Source organism: Crocuta crocuta, unplaced genomic scaffold (genome assembly GCF_008692635.1).
Source record: "Crocuta crocuta isolate KB4526 unplaced genomic scaffold, BGI_CrCroc_1.0 scaffold73, whole genome shotgun sequence".
Taxonomy (NCBI): Eukaryota; Metazoa; Chordata; class Mammalia; order Carnivora; family Hyaenidae; genus Crocuta; species Crocuta crocuta.
The window spans coordinates 1,771,414-1,792,466 of record NW_027529443.1 but is presented as its reverse complement, the minus strand read 5'-3'; the positions used below and the strand labels follow the sequence as shown (position 1 = coordinate 1,792,466).

Here is a 21,053-nt window from a genome sequence, read left to right as displayed (position 1 = left end):
CACTCCTCCTTTCCTCCTCAACAAGACAACAGTGGGCACTGAGGCCAAGTGGAAGACTACATTTCCCAGCCTCCCTTGCAGATGGCAGTGGTCAAGGACATATTAAGAGAAGTCTCAGGACAGGGCCTCTAGACAAGTGTCTTTTGTCCGGCCTCTCCCCTTCTCATTCCTGCTACCTGAACTGTGGGTGTGAAATGCAGCATCTCTGAGCACAGGTGACTGTGGAGATGGAAGCCATGTCTAAGTCTGGTTCAAACAAAGAGGTAAAAGCATTCGAAATACGAGTCCACATACAAAGAATGAGGAGACACTGACCATTTATCAAGGGAAAGATGATCACGTGGCCAACCTCAAGAGGCCAGCACCCTGGAATTATCACAGACTCTTAAGGCAGCTACTAGAACCATCCTCTATAGTGTTCTTCAGATAGAAGGTGCTAGGCACTGAACTGAATTGAGTCCACTCCAAATTCTTATGCTGAAGCCCTATCCCCCATGTGACTGTATTTAGAGATAAGGCCTATAAAATGGGAATAAAGGTTAAGGGAGGTCATAAGGGTGGGACCCTATCCAACGGGACAGTGGCCTTATGTGAGGAAAAAAATGACAGGGGAGAGAGTGCATGTGTGCTGTGCCCTTCCCCGGCCAAGCACAGGACGGCCACGTGAGGACACAGGGACGGCAAGCGTCTGCAACCCAGGCAGAGTCCTCACGAGAAAGTGAACCTGCCAGCACCCTGAGCCGGGACTTCCAGCCGCCAGAACAGTGACAAAATAAATTCCTGCTGTTTAAGCCACCTGGCCGGAGGCATTCTGTCATGACAGCCCAAGCTCATTAATACAGTAGGTAGATGATCGGAGGAAAGAAACCTGGAACTTTAAGAATGAAGGACAAAAAGCAAGAAACTGGCCAATGTCTGGGTAAACACCACTTCTCCAGCATTCTCCAGATGGTTTCTTCCCTCTTAAGATCTTTAAAATATGATGACGGACGAACGCAAAAAGAAAACATTGTCTGCTGGGGTTGTCCATGTATATAGATATAAAACGCGTGGCAGCTTCAGTATAAAGAAGGGAGGGCAAAAGGGTCTGTGCGGTGGTAAGGCTTCTACATACACTCTCAGTGCTCTTGAAAGGGTAACAGGAAAAGGAGACATACTAACACCAGAGCAACCTCCTGAAACCCTCAAATAAAGAGATAGAGTCAAATAAACATACTGAAAAGGGAAACTACATTTGTGTGAAACCAACAGAGGCTCAAAATAAATGAAGCAAAAACTGATAGGGCTGAAAGGAGACATTGCTAAACCCACAATCACACATGCAGAGCTTACCTCTCTCCTGGTCACTGCCTGAACGTGACACAGGACATACAGAATGCCACCTGCCAACCCGACCTAACCACCATCTACACAACACCCCACCCGACAACAGCAGAATACACTCTCTTTCCAAGTGCGCGATCAACAATCACCAAGAAAACTAAGTCAGAAAACAAACCTTAGCAAATTAAAAAGAACTGGAATCACACAAACGATGTTTGCAGATCATGGTAACTAGAATATAGTAACAAGACAGGTGGAGAATCTCCAAATATTTGGAAGTTAAACGGCAAAGAAGAAACCTCAAGAGAAGTTAGAAAAGATCTTCAGCGAGGGGCACCTTGGTGGCTCACTTGGTTAAGCGTCCGACTTCAGCTCAGATTATGATCTCAACAGCTCATGGGTTAGGGCCCCGCATCGGGCTCTGTGCTGACTGCCAGCTCAGAGCCTGCAGCCTGTTTCAGTCTGTGACTCCCTCTCTCTCTGACCCTCCCCTGCTCACGCTGTCTCTCTCTCTCCTACAAATAAATAAGACATTTAAAAAAAAAAATTTTTTTTTGATGGATGAAGCTATAGCAGTACTCAGAGAGAAATTTATAGCGTTAAATGTTTACATATGCAATGGACACAAACCTACAGACCTGTATGACTTGAGCCACAAATGTGATTCCAAAGCTCCCCAACTTCTGAGTTAAATAAAACTGTACATATTGGGACAGCTACAGAGTAGGTGTTCAGTAAACAAAGGACAAGTGAAAGAACTAATGAACAAAAATTAGAAAAAAAAATGAATGAATGCAGAGGCAATAAACAGACAAAAGTCCAAGTGAGAGAACTACAAAGGACTGCGGGCGGGACCCCGGACTACTTTCTCAATGGAATGAGATTACTGGAACCCCATTCACTTGCTCTCTGGGTCCGTCAACAGCATGAGTTTCTCTTCCCAGGAGCTAGGAAACGACTGGAGCCCTAATACAAACCTAGCTGACACCTTTTACTAACTGTATCAAAATGCCACAGGTCACAGCGGCACTTCCTTTTCGTTAAGCAGAAAACCACCCGGAAAGAAAGGGCAGCAATTTTCTCACGCTGGTCCACATGTGTTTACGGTCCAAGTCAATGTCACTCGGGATCCCTGACTGCTCTACAGCTGGTCCTTGCCAGCACTCTCACGACACAGGGGTGACAGGACGTGACTCAAGAACTTTAGAGGTTGCTTAACTCACTTCAGGTTTCCTCCTCTTCCTGTAAAGAGAGGTTCCTCCACAGGTGGCTCCCCTCACAGTGACAAGCAGAGGGACACAGGAGGGAGAGCGGGTGGACGGGACAGAGCCAGAACTTCTGCACTGAACACCTACGGTCGGCCGGGCTACTCGACACACACTGGTTCACTTCATTTACTCCACAGCCTGTAAGTCAGCACAACCTTCCCCAAGTACAACAGAGGAAAAGGAAACTGAAATTCAGGTCTTCCCAAGCCACCCCCCCGAAGGTGGCCAATCCGGACCACGAGCCCCAGCAGCGGCTTTGTTCAGCTAAGTTACAGAACGCAGTCCTCTGACAGAGGGACTCAAGTCCCCAGCAGCTCTGAACAAGTCTGGAGCATTCTCACTGAGTAAGGAACACGAGGAGCTCCAATTTCCAAGCTCCTGGGTCCAAAAATAAACCCATGTACATTTGTACTTCTAAATTTGTAGCCCACAATGCCTACACCACTTTGTTGTGATGGATGATGCAAAACCTGTAAACCACAAGGGACAGGAACTAAGTGACTTAACCACACCTACGTTTCCCATTTAAGACACCAAGAAAACATTCTTGACTAGTTCCTGCAAGATCAATTGCTTCTGAAATTTTGGCTTAAGCTACAAATGTGATTCCAAAAGCACCTCAATTCCTTTCAGATGTACTTTATCAGCCGGAAAACACTTGATCACATTTACATGCCTTAGTTAAGATGAGTGGGTCGTGACCAGTGGCCAGTGCTCTTTACCAATTACTTTTGCAAAACGGCACATCTCTGACATATCAGGGTCCCTTAGACCTGAGAACAGTGGCTGCCACATTTCAAAACCTTCATTTAAGGACTGGAGCGCACACCTGCATGAATATACAGCGTAAGAGATGACAGGAAAGATATAGACGTTAAAATTCAACTATTTTCTTTGTGCCCCTCAGCGGACTACCTTATACACCCTTCTTTGTAACCTGTGACCCTAGGCCACTAAGCAGTATCTGATCAGTAACAGTTCCCTAGGTGATGGTTAACTATTTAATGGCAAAAACCATAGACCCGCTTTGAAGATTTCAAGGATTTTNCTCAGAGCCTGGAGCCTGCTTCAGATTCATTCTCTCTCTCTCTCTCTCTTTCTCTCTCTCTCAAAAATAAACATTAAAAAATGTCATAAAAAATTAGAAAGCCTCATATGATAATCCAAGGATCAATAAAAAAATTCCTAGGGACGCCTGGTGGCTCAGTCGGTTAAGCGTCCTGCATTTGATTTCAGCTCAAGTTTCATCTCATGGTTGGTGAAATTGAGCCCCACATCGTTGGGCTCTGCGCTGACAGCATAAAGCCTGCTTGGGATTCATTCTCTCTCTCTCTCGCTCTCGCTCTCTCTAGCTCTCTGTCTCTATCCCTCTCTCACACTCTCCAAAATAAAAAAAAAATTCCTAGTGTTAAAAATGATCAGATGACAGATGCCTAGGCAGGCAGGTCAACATCTGAAGGTGGGCTAAAGGTCTTTAGGCCACCTGGCAGCCCTATCACTTAACTCCATGGTTACCCATGGTTACCACCACAGTCAAATGGCAACAACATCTTCTATTACTTATTATCACAATCACGATCATCACTGTGACATTTTACTGAGTGCCTAATACAGGCTAAATACTGGGCCGGGCATTTTATATACGTAATTTCCTTGAATCCTCACTATCATGAAAGAGATGTCAACATGCGTATTTTGCAAGAGGAAATGTGATCAGCATAGAACATGACCAAAAGTAACACTGCTCCCATGAAGCAGAAAAGGAATTTCAATTCTATAGCTCTGTTCCTTCTGCTGGTAGGATGGTGTGCACAAGTGTGTCTTTAATACTAATGCAGATCCCAGTAAAGATTTTCTCAATGGACCTCTGTTCTCCACACCTAACACACATTTGTACTGTGCTGTAAGAAGCATTTTCACATTAATCATTTCCTCAGTTTATTCTTCCAACAAGCGTGAGATATCAAAGAACATGTCCCACTAAATATAGCAAAATCAGGCACAGTCCCAGAACCACAGGACCCAAATGTTCAGCATACAAAATAGGGAATAAGGCGGAAATTCCTTTTCTTTGAAGAATCTCATTCAAAAACACAATTACTTTTTGTTGGCAAATTCACCAAAAACGGGATCTACTGTTGCATAACAGAGTTTCAGATACATAAATATCCACCCGTAAAGCACATCGGACCTGACGACAAAGCAACTTGCAAGCTATTTTGCAATCACGCAAATAATGTTTGGGAACAAAAGTGCAGCTGTTTGAACTTGAAATGCAAATATTCAGTTTAAGATTATAAAAACTCATTAGACCTTCAGCAATACAAAGGATTTCCAGAGGGTCCAGCCTCTTCCCAGGCCAGGATTCTCCTCACTGCCCCCTATGGGGCACCCTGCTAGGAAGGGGTGTTCACTAAGTCCACCAACAACCACCAAGGCCGTGTCCTGAGCAAGCACTCATAATGCGCCGCACGCTCTGATTGCGTGAGCTATTTCACTTCCAAAATAAATAACTATGGTGGACAGGAACTATACTTTCTGCCTGTAAGTAAGAAAAATGACCTTGAGAAACATAAGGGGAAAAACATTTCCCCATTTTCTGTTTTTTAAAAAACACAATAGAGGGTGCCTGGGTGGCTCAGTCGGTTAAGCACCCAACTTCAGCTCAGGTCATGGTCTCACGGTTCGTGGGTTCGAGCCCCACGTTAGGCTCTGTGCTGACAGCTCAGAGCCTGGAGCCTGCTTCTGATTCCGTGTCTCCCTTTCTCTCTCTGCCCCTCCCCTACTCGTGCTCTAGTCTCTCTCTAAAATAAACAAATATTAAAAAAAATATTTAAAGGAAATAAAAATACAATAGAAACCACAAAAAAATACAATAGTAATTATCGCTGGACTGTGGAATTATGGATGACTTTTCTTTATATTTTTCTATCTTTTCCTAGTTTTTAAAATACTTATTTTTCACAACAGGTGTTACTTTATTTAGGAAATTTTCAAACACACACAAAAGGAGCTAGAATATAATGAACCCCAAGTTACCATCAATAAAGGGCAACATCCATTATCAACACATGGCCAACCCACTTTCCCCCTCTATCCCTAGTGGATCATTTTGAAGCAAATCCCAGACATCCTATTATTTCATCCAATAAATACTTCAGTTTTTAATCTCTAAAATAAGGGCCACTTAAAAACAAACCCATGAGACAGTTACACACCTAAAGAATTAACAATACAAATTACATTTTTAACCAGAAAAAAAAAATGTTTTAAGAAACTGAGATACTTAAAGGGGAAAAAAGGAATAGGAAAATGCTCTATGACATTACTACCTACCCGGCTTGTGTGAGCCAGCCGCACTGAAGAGGTCTGGCCACCTGGCTAACCCTTTAAGCCATAAGAAAAACTGGCAAAAACATCTATTTCTAGTTATCAGTGTTTCTGGGGTTTACCTGTTGAGAACTGCTTCCTTGTCTCCCAGACGGCTTTTAATTTTACTTGTCAGATAGTCCAGAAAGAGCGTCCAGATATCCAAACAAGAGAAGTAACCTTCATGAGTGGGCTATGATGCAAAAGAAATCCAGACAATGAAATTACTTAACGCCGCTCCTCCTGAGAAACATCCCCACCAGCGCTTACTTCCATCAGACCAGTACAACCCTAAGCCTCGATCCCCTCCACATCCTGGTGACCACAGCCGGCGTCCTCTCAATGATTTTCATGACTGGGCCCTGGGGAACCTAACAACACAAAGGTGTCATGGGATGCATCATTAGGGAGGGACACACTACATGGGCCAAAGTCAGTTACAAAACAAGCCAGGCAGATGCCAATCTTCAAATCTGAGACTGATGCAGAAGGCTCATCCAATTCTGATCTGTTTTAGAGAAAAAGACACTGAGATCCAGGATATGATTTATTCAAAGCAGGTCCCTTTATCCCCAGCCAATGCTCCCTCAAGTATATATCATTAGAAAACCAGAAAATAGTTTCCATGGCTCCAAAGGTGCAAGGTTACATATGTGAGAGGTGGAAAAGTAACATCTCCAGTCTCCTACATAATAGACTGAAAATGAGCTCAAGTCTGACTCTCAGGCATGATCTCATCTGCAGAAGGAGCATGTCCAAGGGGCTAAGAGCAACCTCTCCCCAGGTCCTGACAAAGACGAAGTGAGGAGAGAAGAACAAGTCTCTGAAGGGTCCAGTGCCTGACTCGTGCTCTGATGTCCCAAGAGCCTTGAGATTCTATTTCATGTAAACTCCAGGCACTATGTTCTCCAACATCTAGTCTTCCTCATGCATATTCAATTTCAGCTTGTGGCCCCCCCAATCCCTTCAACATCTGCTCAACTTCTTGCTACCTATAAGAGCTCTTTGGTTGTGTGACTGCTTCACTGAAGCAATGCTGGGTGGCAGGATCAGATAGGGAAAGAACAGAAGACCATCCTCTTCTTGGATCAGTTTCCTTCCATCTCTGACCCATGAGGAAATCCAGAGGCTTATAAGGGCCTGTGTGGGATCCGCCCACTGGGTGATAGCAGGACATGAGAGTTCTGAGACAGAAAAGCTAACTTTTTCTGGGGAAGCCTGGGGCAGAGTCCAATCTCACAACTCCCAGGGTTGCCCTGGACCTAGACTGCACAGCTCTATCAGGACCACTGACCATGACCACGACTATGACCACTGACAGGACCATCCTCTGAAAACAAGATGACCATTTCCTGTCTCCGCTTCATCCTTTGCAAACCCCAGGAGGTCCATGACATGAAGTGAACCAGAACAACAAGGACAGAAAACAAGAAGCCGCGTGGAAACAACACGGGTCGCCTGCAGGCAGGCCCTCGGTGTGCACAGCCAGGAGATGGAGGCTGGCCCGGCTTCAGCCTGCTGGGCTGTCTTCCTAGGTTTAAAAACACCCACCTTCCCCTCCACAGAACATAACTGATCAGATGCATGTGAAAGTGCCTTTGGGAAAGGTCACCACACAAATCTACGGTTTATGGTCACATCAAAGTACTTTATGGTTAGACACATCTTCCCGTGCCTTTGAATTGAGGGTTTACCAGGTGGCTCGAGACTGGCTAAAAAGGTGGGCAGATACCCACTCTGTAGGACCTGAAACACACCCAAGCCTGTGGGCCCCACTGAGCAAGGGCTTGCACACTGCCCACGACCTCACCTTTGACAATTGCTGTGGGTACGGGTCACTGAGGTTATAGAGATAACAGGTTATAGAGATGACCTGTACTCAGATTTATTTTTCACACTTCGGGGCTGATTAATCAGTAAAGATCCTGACAAGTTTCTTGAAGAAATCAGTGATNAGACTCTTGAATGCTGAGAACAAACTGAGGACTGATGGGTGTGTGTGTGGGGGGGGTGATGGGCATGGAGGAGGGCCCATCACTTGTGGGGATGAGCACTGGGTGTTATATGGAAACCAACTTGACAATAAACTATTTGTGTAAAAAAAAAAAAAAGAGCCTTCTAGAATGTCATAGACAACAGTATGTAGACTTTAAGGAGGAAAAGAGAGAGCATAAGCTGATCCACTTAGCTGATTAAAAGTCGATGGGATAATAGAAATTTTGCTCTTCTAAAGCTTGGAGCTTTTTGTAAAGGCCTACTTATTTAGGAAAGGGAAAGGGAAAGGAAAAGAAAAAGGAAAAAGGAAAGAAAAGGACCTGCCCTAAAAGTTCCCATCCACAGTCAGAAAATTCCCTTAATAAAAAGATACAAATATAAACAAAAATCACGGAGGACACACTGAAAGCTCTCTGGAGGTTAAGAGTAAGAAAAATTAAGTTTCAAAAAATCAAGATAGCGAAGGAGCAGCAGTAGAGGAAGACTTCCATCTCACTGCTTCTCTTGAAGAAAAAGCTTGTGTGAAACCAACCCCACTAAAATGAATACAAAGAGAAACCATGAGCCTCAGTGTTCTTACACTCAAGTTCATAGAATAATGTGGTGCTCCAACTTCTCAATGTCCTCAACAAGTTGCAATAAAAAATGACCTTGGAGGAAAAAAAAAAAAAGAAATCAGTGATACCACCTTCATCCACTGAGGAAAGTTCTAAAACAGGCAAAACGGATCTGGGATGTTAAGGCCAGGATTGGGGTGACGTGCAGGAAGTGAAGGGGAAGGCACACCAGGCGGTGCTGGCAGTAATGTTCTACTTCTTGGCGAAGGAGGTGGTTACATGGTTGTGTTCATTTTGGGAAACTCATCAAGCTGTCCACGCAGGATCTACGTGCTTCTCTGAATGGGTATGATACTTCAATAAAGCTTATTTTAAAGACACTCACAACAGGATGAGCACTGAGTAATGTACAGAACTGTTGAATCACTATACTGTACACTTGAAACTAATTTAACACTGTATTAATTATACTGGAATTAAAAAATAAGTTACTCGCACACACATACACACTCGCACACAAGGGATAAGATAGGACAGAAATGTCTAAAACCAGGCTAAAACGATGTCATCATCAGAAGTCTATGAACTGACTGAACATCATTGAGCTGTACAATTACGATGGGTGAATTTCATAAGATATAATTCTACCTCAATAAACCTTTTAAAATACATATAAATAAAAGATACTGGGCCACAAAATGTAAACAAGGCAAGGACTTTGCTTGGGAGGGTTTACAGGCCTAGCTCCTGATATACAAGGAGCTCGAAAAGTGTTGAATGGGAGCAAAAATCAAATTCACCAAAACTTAACTCCTCAGAGCTTCAGTATTTACTTTTTTTTATAATATTGTTTTTTTAATGTTTATTTATTTATTTTTAAGAGAGAGTGAGAGAGACAGAGAGTGAGTGGAGGAGGGGCAGAGAGAGACAGGCAGACAAAGAGAATCCCAAACAGGCTGTGCGCTGAGTGTGGAGCCCGATGTGGGGCTCAAACTCACAAACCACGAGATCACGGCCCGACCTGAAACCAAGAGTTGGACGCTTAACCCACTGAGCCCCCCAGGCACCCCGAGCTTCGTTATTTATTATTATGTATTCTCCTTGTAGAAAGTTTTAGTGACAGTTCCAGAAGTAAAGGCCTTAATTTCAGACTATTTCTATCTTTTGCTTCTCCAACAAAACAGTGGTTAAGAACAGACTCTAGGAGTTGAACATCTGGCCCCACCACTTACTGACTTGACTGTATGACCCTGAGCAAGTTACTCTCTGTGCCGCAGTTTCTTTGTCTGGAAAGTGCAGGTGACGATAACACCCACCTCAAAGGGCTGTTAAGAAGGACAAATGTGTTATTCTTCACAAAGTCAACACTACAGAAATGTCTGGGAAACAAAGAAACTTTTTCCCCTGAAAACAACAGAGCACACTTTTTCAGGAGGAAAGGATGAGCGGTTCTGGCGCTTTACCTGATGAAATGTGTACTTGAACAAAAGCGTCAGAAACTCCACCACAGGGAACTGGGAGTAGGACTCGATTCTTCTTAGGTGGACACTCACGAAGAGCCGCAGGAAGTCAGTAAATTTCTCGACGTAGCTGAGTAAGACAAGAAGACCAGAAGGCCCGTCAGAAACCCCGCCGCCTCCTTGGAAGAGAACTCAAATTCAATCCAAATTTCTTTCAGTACAGAACTACACAGTTAAAACAGATGTTCAGTTAAAAATATAAAGGCCTGCAACAATTACCTACAGGTCAGGCAACCCTTCATTCCATTACCACCTGAAACATAGCAGAAAAGCAACTTTAATCCTCAGGCACTCTCTACCAAGGCATCTTATAGACTAGGGCTCTCACAGGTTCTACCTCTTTCACATTACGACCCGATTCAAGGGGAAAAAAAAAAGGTACTACAAAGTCAAGGGGTGGAGCATGTGTGTCATGTCAATGTGGCCAGTCTGGAAGGCTAGTTGTCTTTGCTGGGAGGGCAAAATACTACAATGAGTGTGCTAAGAACAAAACAAAACAAGGCTGTACCAAAGGCATGGCATCGGGATAAAGTATATGCAGGCCTGAGGCCTAACACTCATTTTCTCCCCCGCCCTCCGGCTCCCGGTGCTCAGTAAACGTAAGCACATCCCGATCTACTCAGAAAGTGACTGCAAATGTAAGGGAAGCTGCCAGGGCTGGACAGGCCTCCTCGGGGACAATTCAGTCTGGCGCTTCATTGTACAGACGAGACCCAGGGAGATCCAGTGACCCGCCCGAGGTCACCGGGCCAGCTCGTGGCAGAATGGGACTACCGACTACCATCCACTCCCACGCCAGTGCTCTTTCCTTTCACAGCACAGTGGCTCCCCAACTCATGTGTATGCACAATATCATTTCCCAGGGGAGCGCGGGTCCCGGCTGCAAGGATAAGAGACTGTTGTTACCAGAGACACAGCACATCATCACTCTTACATGTCACAAACTGTCATTTTAAGCCCCTAAATACCAAAAGGTGATTCGAAAATGAGATGGACATGCCTCCATAAATCACATTGTGGACACTTATAGGGGCTTACTTAGGGGCCTTAGTCAAAAATTAAATAATGGATAAAAGCAATTCTGAAAGTCCTAACTGGAAAAAGCTTTTTTTTTTTTTTTTGAAGCAAGGATCTATGCAATCATAACCGGGGAGAAAAAGACGACTACTTAGAAGAGCAAAATTGCCCCATAAATCAAAGGCCCCATATTGTGCCTGGGACCCAGTACCCTGAGGGCGGCCAAGCTGCCTTTCTGGCCTACGTACAGCTAGCTCACACACGTGTACACTTTTTTGCAGTTTAAAACAAAACCATTACACTGCCCCATCAGGAGAATGGTCGTCTCTGCGGATCATGGGACCAAGTACTTGAAACACAGTGAAGGCGTTCGAATCAACTGTTTTTAGTCAGGCATGAGGAGACTTCTCTCGGTGCCTTTGACCACAGATACTCAAGAGCAGAGGCTGTTCGTTCCTTGCTCTGCTTCTAACGTGACAGTACGACATGGCTACTCAGAGCCGTCACCCAGGTGACTGCTTTCTAGGAAGATGCCCTCAATTCCCTGCCACCCATCAAATAAAGAGAAGCTTGGGTAAATGTCACACAATCTCGATTTTATTTTACTCTCCAACCCAAGTTTTTGGGCATACACGTAAGGGCCATTCAGTAGCCCAAACTATAGATTTTCTTTCACCTCATTTTCTTTCCCTTGCCCACCTTCTGGTACAGGTGCTAATGAACAGTTGAAAGTTAGAAACAGGCAGCAAAGGAGAAGAGAAGCAAAGGCCCTGGGGTAAGTAGCTCCTAAACAACCGAGAATAGACTTAGCTGTTTAGAATTAGTGGTCAGGGGCCCAAGAGCCAGGAAGCAAGCACACAGTATTGTTCATGTCACCTTTCTGCTTCCAGGCACCTCTCAGCTTTCACAGGGCAATAGGAAGCATAGGATTAAAATATAAAACCAAAAGCACAGAAGTTACACGTAACAAAATCAGTACATAGATAACCCACAACGACATTTCCAGGCCATCAGAACGTCAGCCATCATGAACATTATGCTACATGTAAAACTCAACACCACGGATACCTGATGTTAATGGCTAGACTTTTCTTTAACATATAAAGTACAGTCTCTCTTAACCAAAGCTAGGAAGGATATAAAGTTGTGTGTTTGCAAACTGATGCCTCTGAATTCACACAGAAAGCTATAGTAAAATAATGAAAAACAAAAACAACCTATCACCATATGAGATTATGAGCTCTTGTGATTATACAGCGAAAAGGTCTCACAAAGCTTGTTTACAATGGACCAACCCAAAAGAATCTTATGTATCTATGTTTTTAACTTCCAAAAAACCTTAATAAAATTGCTGACTTTAAAAATGACTAAAATGGTCTGTAAGCACTTGACTTTACATTCTGCTACTTTAAGGAAAAGGAAAATGCCTTAACGCTAGGCAGCTTAATAACAAAAAGCAAGCCAAGGAAAATGGATTAAACTATTAACAACAGTTGCAGCCCGGCTCTCTAGAAGTATTCCCTAACTCGATAACTCGATACAGCGCATCTGCCTGGAAGCTTCTGAACAGTCCACAGGATGCTTTATATGTTAAGTCTCCAGTGTTCTCTCTTGCTTTTACACAGCAGTAGCATCACATCGACGAAAGCGCTAAGACAGACACAGGACATCATCTGGAGGGAGATGCGTGTTACCACGCCTCAGGCTACTGTGACGGAGTCATCTCTGTGAGCACTTCAGGAAGAAAAGCGGGGTAACTTTCAGCTCCGTTCAAGGGGACATAACAGAGAAACTCGGGTGTGCCACGTTAAGACGTGCCCATGACACCATGTCCTGCTTTGGATGGCAATGTGCCGCGTGTGTAAAACTCACAGTAACAGCAACATGCCTCTACGCGGCACGGTGTGCACTTGGGGAAAGCCACAGAGTAAAAACCGACAAGCAGCGTCAAGTGAAAAGGGGGATTAGAACTCCTGTACCTCCACGGCCTCCTCTCACGTTCCTGGCTACGCACGAGCAGCAGACTCAGCTCCTGCGCCGCCTCAGACCTGCAGGCGAATCGTGAGGACGAGGGGAGAGGGGTGGAAGGGAGGACAGGAGACAGATGGGGGGCAAGACAACAAACCTACACAATTCAGTCACTTTGCAAACGTGACTCGCTCCCCTCGACCACCCTAGCCCTTCCAGCTAAGCTCAGACTTACTGGTACACACCTACCTGTCTGTTCCTCACCAGGAGCCCCCAATTCTGAAACCAAAGAGGATTACAGACACCATGCAGCACAACATGACCAACGGTCAAGGCCCCTTCTTAGGGCGCGGCCGCTTCCACACCCGTGTTCATTACCTCTCATCGAGTTCTTCTAGCCTGCTCTTCACCGTGTGGGCATTGTTATCCTTGGTGATTTTCTGCAGGAGGTAGAAAGTCTGCTGGAACATACGCAGTAAATACTCCTCGAATTCCATAGGCACACAGTTCTTGGACATGAGTTCATTGATGCAGGACATGGCCAGGACCCCAAGCCGGCCGCGCTCCTGACCCAACACACAGTTCTGGCTGCTGCCGTTAACTGACGCCATCTTTCTGGCCCGGATGTCACAGCCAAAGCGCGCAAAGTGGAAGATGGTGGTTAGGAGGGACGGGGTGATGCTGGCAGACAGAGGAATCCAACTGAAGAGATGGGCCAGGCACTCCAAGGCCAGGGAACAGATATACTCACTCTCCGCATCAAGGATGGGGATTGGCTGGTTCAACAGTTTGGCTGAACTAGGACTCTGCAGCAGCTTACTCAGTAAGTCACCTGCAAACACAAAAAGGTCTTAACGTCTACACTATCAAGTCTCTTACTACCCAATTTAAGTACAACAAAGAGAAAACGAAAGCCATGTTTCACTAAGCTACGCATTAAAGATATCGGCAGAAATGTAAAATAATGCCGCTCATCTCAGGGAAATTTTGTTTGCTTTGGAGAATGCATGTTTCATTATAACATATTACTTGTTCATATGTTCATCATAGTTCTTTTTAAATGAATTAATATAAATTTCCTCCGTGTTATATCAACAGATATAACCCACAAAGCTCTTCGAGGACCATGACGGTTTTTAGGAGTAAAGGCATCCTGGGTGGCAGGGTGGGTAAAATCAGCGAAGGGGGTCAAGAAATACAGACTTCCAGTTTGAAGATACTGGAGTCCCAGGGAGACCACGTACGGTGATGACCACAGCTAGTGAACAATACTGTACTGTATACTTGAAAGTCGCTAGGGGAATAAATTTCCAAAGTTCGCATCACAAGAAAGAACATTTTTAACTGCGTGTGGTAATGGATGTTAACTCCACTTTCTGTTGCCATCAGTTTGCAATATATGCCGTTATGTTGTACACCTGAAGCTAACAATGTTCTGGGTCAATTGTATCTCCATTAAATAAGGGGTCCAGAGGCTGTAACACAGAGAACTACTGGGCTGCTCAAGGTTAAGTCTGTGGGCCTGCACCATCAGCATATCTGGGAGCTCGTCAGAAATATAAACTCTCAGGCCCCACACCCGCATGTACCGCTCTCGATCCAGGAGGGGCATGGTCGAGGCGCCTGTTTCTACACACTTTCCAAGAGGTGATGCTTATGCTTGCTGAAGTTTTTTTAGGTGTTTGTTTGGTTTGGTTTTCAGTTTTTATTTTAATCACCTGGCACTCACCATAAATGCACTCCTTAATCCCCACCACCTATTTCATCGCCCCCCCTCCACCTCCCCTCTGGTTACCATCGGTTTGTTCTCTATAGTTAAGAGTCTGTTTCTTGGTTTGCCTCTTTTTCTCCTTTTCTCATTTGCTTTACTTCTTAAATTTTATATATGACTGAAATTATGTGGTATTTGTCCTTCTCTGACTGACTTATTTCACTTAGCATAAGACCCTCCAGCTCCATCCACCCAGGTCATTGCAAATGGCAAGATTTCATTCTTTTTTTTTCTTTTTAATGGCTGAACAATATTCCATTGAATAGATATACCACATTTTCTTTACCCATTCATCAACTGATGGGACACCTGGGCTCCTTCCATATCTTGGTTATTATAAATAGTGCTGCTCTAAAGATAGGAGTGCACGTATCCCTTTGAATTAGTATTTCTGTAATTCACTGGGTAAATACCCAGTAGTATTGGGTCCTGGGGTAGTTTTGTTTTTTTGTTTGTTTTTTTAACTTTCTGAGGAACTTCCAACATGCTCAATGTTTGAGAAGCATGAGACTAATGGAAAGCACACAAGACGAAATGGGGATTATAAAAAAAAGCTATAGTGATTTCAGAGAAGACAAACATTCAAAGCTATAACAAGAAGAAAACTCTCCTGAAAAAAAGATGCGCATATACAAAATAAAGGGGCTTATCCCGCCTCAAGCAGAAATGATACAGACTACGAACCTTGGGACTAAGGAAGGAATGTAGGCAGAAAAAGCATAAACACAAAAGAGAAACTACCACATTCAGACTTCTCCAGTCACACAAGAAACCAGACAACAATGGTACGGTGTCCACAAGTTCTGAGGCAGAAAATGACCTCACCCAAAGCTCTCCTTTGAATAGAAAGGAAGGGGACATTTTCCCCAATGCAAAAACTCAGATAACATATTGCCCACAACCTCTTAAGGAGGATACAATTCGTGAAACCATGCAAATGAAGCAATAAACAAAACAGAAGAGCTAAGGAAGAGAGCAGCTGTGGCCAGGGGACTGCAGCAAGCCTGAATTAAATACAGAATCAAGCCTAACATGTGTAGGAATCAGAGAGGGTGTGCTATCCAATGCTCTCTTCTTCCACAGGCATGTCGTCTCAAAACATATGGGCTAGAATTAAAACATGTAGTAAGAAATTGGTTTTCATAATCTTCTTCTTAATCCTAGGGGTGTCTTTTACAAACTAATATCCCTGTGGCAAAACCATCTCAAGGTAGGAATTCCCTTTGTGTTAATACCTCCCATTAAATTCAGGGAAAACTACAATTTGTTGGTATGAAAAATAAAAACGAGGGCACCTGCCTGGCTTGGTCAGGAGAGCATGTGACTCTTGACCTCGGGGTCATGCGTTTAAGCCCCATGTTGGGTAGGGATATTACTTAAAAATAAAAACGTAAAAAAAATAATAGAAACGTTTGATATGATGCCGCGTTGTCTGTTTATTTAGCTTAACCTCTCTGCATCTACACATAGAGAGGGATCTGGAATGGTGTTATTTCTGGAAGGTAATAGTGGCTAAATCTTTACACTGTATTTTGTGCTTTACAGAAACAATTCTCAAATAGAACTTCTTTACACTCTTAAGAATTATTGAGGATGCCAGGGTGCCTGAATGGCTCAGTCAGTTGAGCATCCAACTTCGGCTCGGGTCATGATCTCGCAGTTCGTGAGTTCAAGGCCCGCATCAGGGTCTCTGTTTTCCACACAGAGCCTCCTTAGGATCCTCTGTCCCCCCTCTACTCCTCCCCCGCTCACGCTCACTCTCTCTCAAAAATAAATAGGGGCACCTGCGTGGCTCAGTTGGTTGAGTGTCAGACTTTGGCTCAGGTCATGATCTTGCATGTGAGTTCAAGTCCCTCATCAGGCTCTCCACTGACAGCTCAAGGCATGGAGTCTGCTTCTGATTCTGTCTCCCTCTCTCTCTGCCCCTCCCCTGCTCACACGGTCTCTCTCTCTCTCAAAACAAACATGAAAAATTTTTTTAATAAATATTAAAAGAAAAAATTATTGAGGATGCCAAAGAATTTTATGCAGGTTATTTCTATTGATATTCATCACACAGAATTTAAAACTGAGGTGTTCAAATACTGTTATTTTAAATATCTATTTAATAATATTAAACCTATTACACGTTAGCATAAAATATTTTTAAATGAAAAATGTATCTTGCCGTCAAAAAATAAGTGAGAAGAGTAGCACTGTTTGTACATTTTTGGAAATCTCTCTAGTGTCTGTCTGGCTTTAAAAAAGATTGCTAGACTCTCTCATCTGCTTCAATCTGTTGCAATATGCTATTTTCCTGAAGTATATGAACAAAACAGCTTTCCACAGATATGCAATTGAAAAAGCAAGCAGCTCTTCTGTGGCCTTTCTAGGGAACTGCAGCTTTTCTCTAGTATTAAAATTTTAGAAAGAGTAATTTCTTAAATGTGAATTACAATGTGGGAGCTGACTGAGCTCTATCCAGGATACTCATGAAAGCATGCGTAAAAATGACACAATGTGGGGCGCCTGGGGCGCCCAGCTGGTTGAGTGTCCAACTCCAGCCCGGTCCCGGGCTCTCTGATGTTCAAGGAGAGCCCATTTCTGATCCTCTATTTCCCTCTCTTTGTGCACCTCCTCTGCTTGCACTCTTTCTCTCAAAAATAAATACTTAAAAAAAAAAATGTCATAATGTTTTTATGAACATATATTTGATCTTTGGGACCCCTGAAAGGGCTTGAGGGACCTCCAGACCTATTGAAAACTGCTGCTTTATACTAATGTTGAATGAATATAAAGAGATTACTCTCAGCCTCATCTCCTTGGCCAGTAAAATGAGGATTTTGTGATTTATTAATAAGGCGTTTAATTTCTATTGTTAAAAGTAGATTAAAAGGGGGGCACCTGACTGGCTTGGTTGGTGGAGCATGCAACTCTTGATCTCAGGGCCATGAGTTCAAGCCCCACCTTGGGCATGGAGCCTACTTTTAAAAAAGTAGACTAAAAATTTGTCCCCTGGCATTTTATCTGGTAGAGTGTTTGATGGATTCTGCTCTGGAAGAGCTGCATTTAATAGTAGAGGAGACTCCTCATGATCTCAGCTACCCACACTGATCATCAGAGGACCTGGTTTCAAAGAATAATGCAAGAAGGATGTTCAAGTACGATCTGCACACATTTCAGTATGTTGCTGGATTAAGGAGGTTGATTTCTGGAACTGCTGTGATGCTGTCCACCTGAGTCAGATGTTCAACTCTCTCTCTTTCAAAGACAGTGATGGTTTCTGGTATTGCTCTTCTCGTCATTCATGGACTGGGGCCATTTATGAAAGACGCTGCCATCAGAGGAAATCACCACTAATCAATTAGAAGAATGATCGGGGCGAATAATTAACCAGGATCAAATGGATACTTAACCCACAGACACCATCTCTGTATGTTCTATTAAACCTGGACATCTTTGGGCCCTTGGACCTTTTTTTAAATCTCTTGAGCATTTTCAATTAGAAATACATTCTGGCTTTAAAAACAAAAGCAAAACAAAAACGGTGTCCCTACTCCTTAGCTCAGAAGAATTTTTCCAGAAGAGGACTGCCAAAGGGGAAAAAAGCAAACCAACAATAATGTTACAAACAGCTACCATCTAACGTGTTGTCATTATTTGCTTAGTGCTCCATTAAGCATTTTACATACATATTCTCATTTCATGCCCACAGCTCTAAGGTAGGTATTTTCATCTGCATTTACAGAACTGTTAGATTAAGACCCAGACAGATTAAGTGTTTGCCCCGTGTTCCTCAGCTAGTAAGAAGGAGATGAAATGGAAACCCAGGTCCAGCCCCCAAGCCTATGCTCCTTCCCAGAAAGCAGATCCACTGGAAAGATTAGGCAGCCAGGGAAAGTGATAGGAAAGTTAATATTCAAATACAGGACAGCATGTAAAGTTAATATTCAAATACAGGACAGCATGTGTGCTCTAAAGTCCTAAGTGACACAGCATTCACAGTAGCACAACTGTAGAAAGACGTAAGCCCGGGGACAAATGCTGAAGGGGACTATGCAAAACTCTCTAAGTGTCTAAGATGACCCATGATTTCTGTCCCTCCAAACAAGAATCTTCTAAGGTTGTTCTCAGTGAAAATGATTTTATTCAACTTTCAATATTTCAAAGTATTTTAGCAGATTACAAAGAACTTTTCAAAAGCTGCATTTTTTTATGTTTATATTTTTCATAAAAAAAAGCACACAGGGGAAAGGCAGAGAGGGAGACAAAGGTCATGTGCTGTCGGCACAGAGCCCAATGAGGGGCTCGAACCCACAAACCACAAGATGATGACCTGAGCCGAAGTTGGATGCTCAACCAACTGACTCCCCAGGAGCCCCTCAAAAATTGTATTTTAATCAAAGAGGAAGGAAGTGCCACAGAACAGACTCTGTTTCACGCCACAGCATTTCCAGTGCAAACCTGAGGAAAAGGCTGACGGACTGTCTGTGCGAGGGCGCATCTTGGCTGCAGAGCCTGTGAACGACTGGCTTCTCTGCATCGGACCGGGCTCTGGCAGCAACACGCACCCCTGCCGAGAGGGGCCGGCACGGCTCCGGTGCATTTGCTCACTTGGAAGTAACCCAGACACGTCAGGCGTTCATGCAAACATTCCCTGGGCCTTTTTATTTATTAAAATGTCATGTTTTCTATTCAGTTCCACATTTACTAATCCAGGGTTTCAGGACCTCAGCACTATTGACATTTGGGGCTGGATAATCTGTTACTGCTCTGCGCGTAGTCGGAGATTTGGCAACACCCCTGGCTTCCCCTCATAAGATGCCGGCAGCCCCCTCCCCTCCCCTCCCGTCAGGTTAGACAAAATCCTTCCCCACGGGGCCAGATCTCCTCCCCACTGAGAACCAGAACCTCGCCGCAGCCTCAGTCCAGCACAGTGGAAAGCAGTTCCGGCCGAGGAGCCCTTAGGGGAAGAACGTGAGGTCACAGGAGTGGAGTGACCCTCCCAAGAGATACCTTCCTCCAAGCCACTTAGAAGGAACACGTGCAAAGATCTGCAAGTGCACAAAGACCTGCAGTGTGCCGAGTGTGGGAGAAAGCGGGAAGGCGTGACCTGGTCTCCATCACCTGCGCTCTCTGACGTCCCCACCCTCGCCAGTATCCGCACACATCCATACGGGACACACCACGCAGGTGACAAAGGTGCGGCCTCAAGTTCTATTGCAGAACAGTGAAAGCTAACTCAGAATCGCCGTATTTACATCATTTCATTTTGTTCACTGCTTCCCCCCACCCCATCTGTCCAAGCAAAGAGGGGAGGGCGAGCAGAGGCTGAGGGAGGAGGAGGGCTGAGGCTGCCCAGGTGCAGCAGGAAGCCTTGGCCCCAGCATCCAGGGGGGCACAGTCACATTCCGTCCTCAGAGGACCGCTCCTCTCCCTTCCCAGCCCAGGACAGCAGCAGTCAGGGAGGGCACCCAGCGGATGTTCTAAACCAGGGGGAGGGGGAGGCAGGCAGATGTGGGTGGAGTGGCCGGGAAGGCAAACTTGGGACGAAGACTGTGTGACCACACACCTAGGCTGTCCCTGCTCTGCCACTTACTGGTGACGTGATTCCCTCATGAGGCCCCGTTTCCTCATCTGTAAATGAGAGATGAAACCATAGTCTACTTCACAGGGTTCTGGTCTAGTGAGACAAGTTTAAAAGATAAGCGACAATTTGAGGAACTATTCTGAGCAGCAGACCACAAGCACCCTTCAAAGCTGCCTCTACCCCCAGACTGTTCGAGTAGCTGCTGCGGGGACCTGTCCCCGGGCTTTGTTCTTTCAAAGTGATCAGACAGAAAACGATGTTACCAGAAAGCATATGGGAAAAAAAACACCAAAACGCACAGGGCGGACAGAGCCCAGCGTGGGGATTCGGGCAGGGATTGCTAATTAAAGGTCGAGTGGGGTGGGGTGTAGGAATTATCAGGGTTACTCACCAGGCCCTAAGGTTTCTCAGAAGGAATTTTCTCCGTGACAGTGAGTTTATTAGGTCAATAAAGCTAAACAACTTTTTAGAAATGTTACTGCTTAACTTGGTGTCTTAAGTGCACGAAGGCGGTTGAGCAAAACCATCAAAATAAACATTAACGAAACCCTCAGCATCGTCCAAATGATGGAACAAGGTCTGACAGCCTCACTTACAACTGAAAAGGCATGTCAAATGAACATGCAATCCTGTGTTTCTTTAATGTTTTATTTTTGAGAGAGAGAGAGTGAGAGCAAGCATGCATGCAAGTGGGCG

General features: G+C 44.4%; 1 protein-coding gene across 1 annotated transcript in view; it reads right to left on the bottom strand.

Moving 5' to 3' along the window:
- The window catches only part of XPO6 (exportin 6), a 96,933-nt gene that overhangs the window by 31,792 nt on the left and 44,088 nt on the right, over window positions 1–21,053 (bottom strand). The window contains exons 7-9 of the mRNA XM_077760555.1: window positions 13,396–13,849; window positions 9,976–10,102; window positions 6,044–6,153 (exon numbers count right to left, since the gene is read on the bottom strand). Coding sequence (XP_077616681.1) covers window positions 6,044–6,153; window positions 9,976–10,102; window positions 13,396–13,849 — 691 coding nt within the window. The remainder of the gene's footprint in view (window positions 1–6,043; window positions 6,154–9,975; window positions 10,103–13,395; window positions 13,850–21,053) is intronic.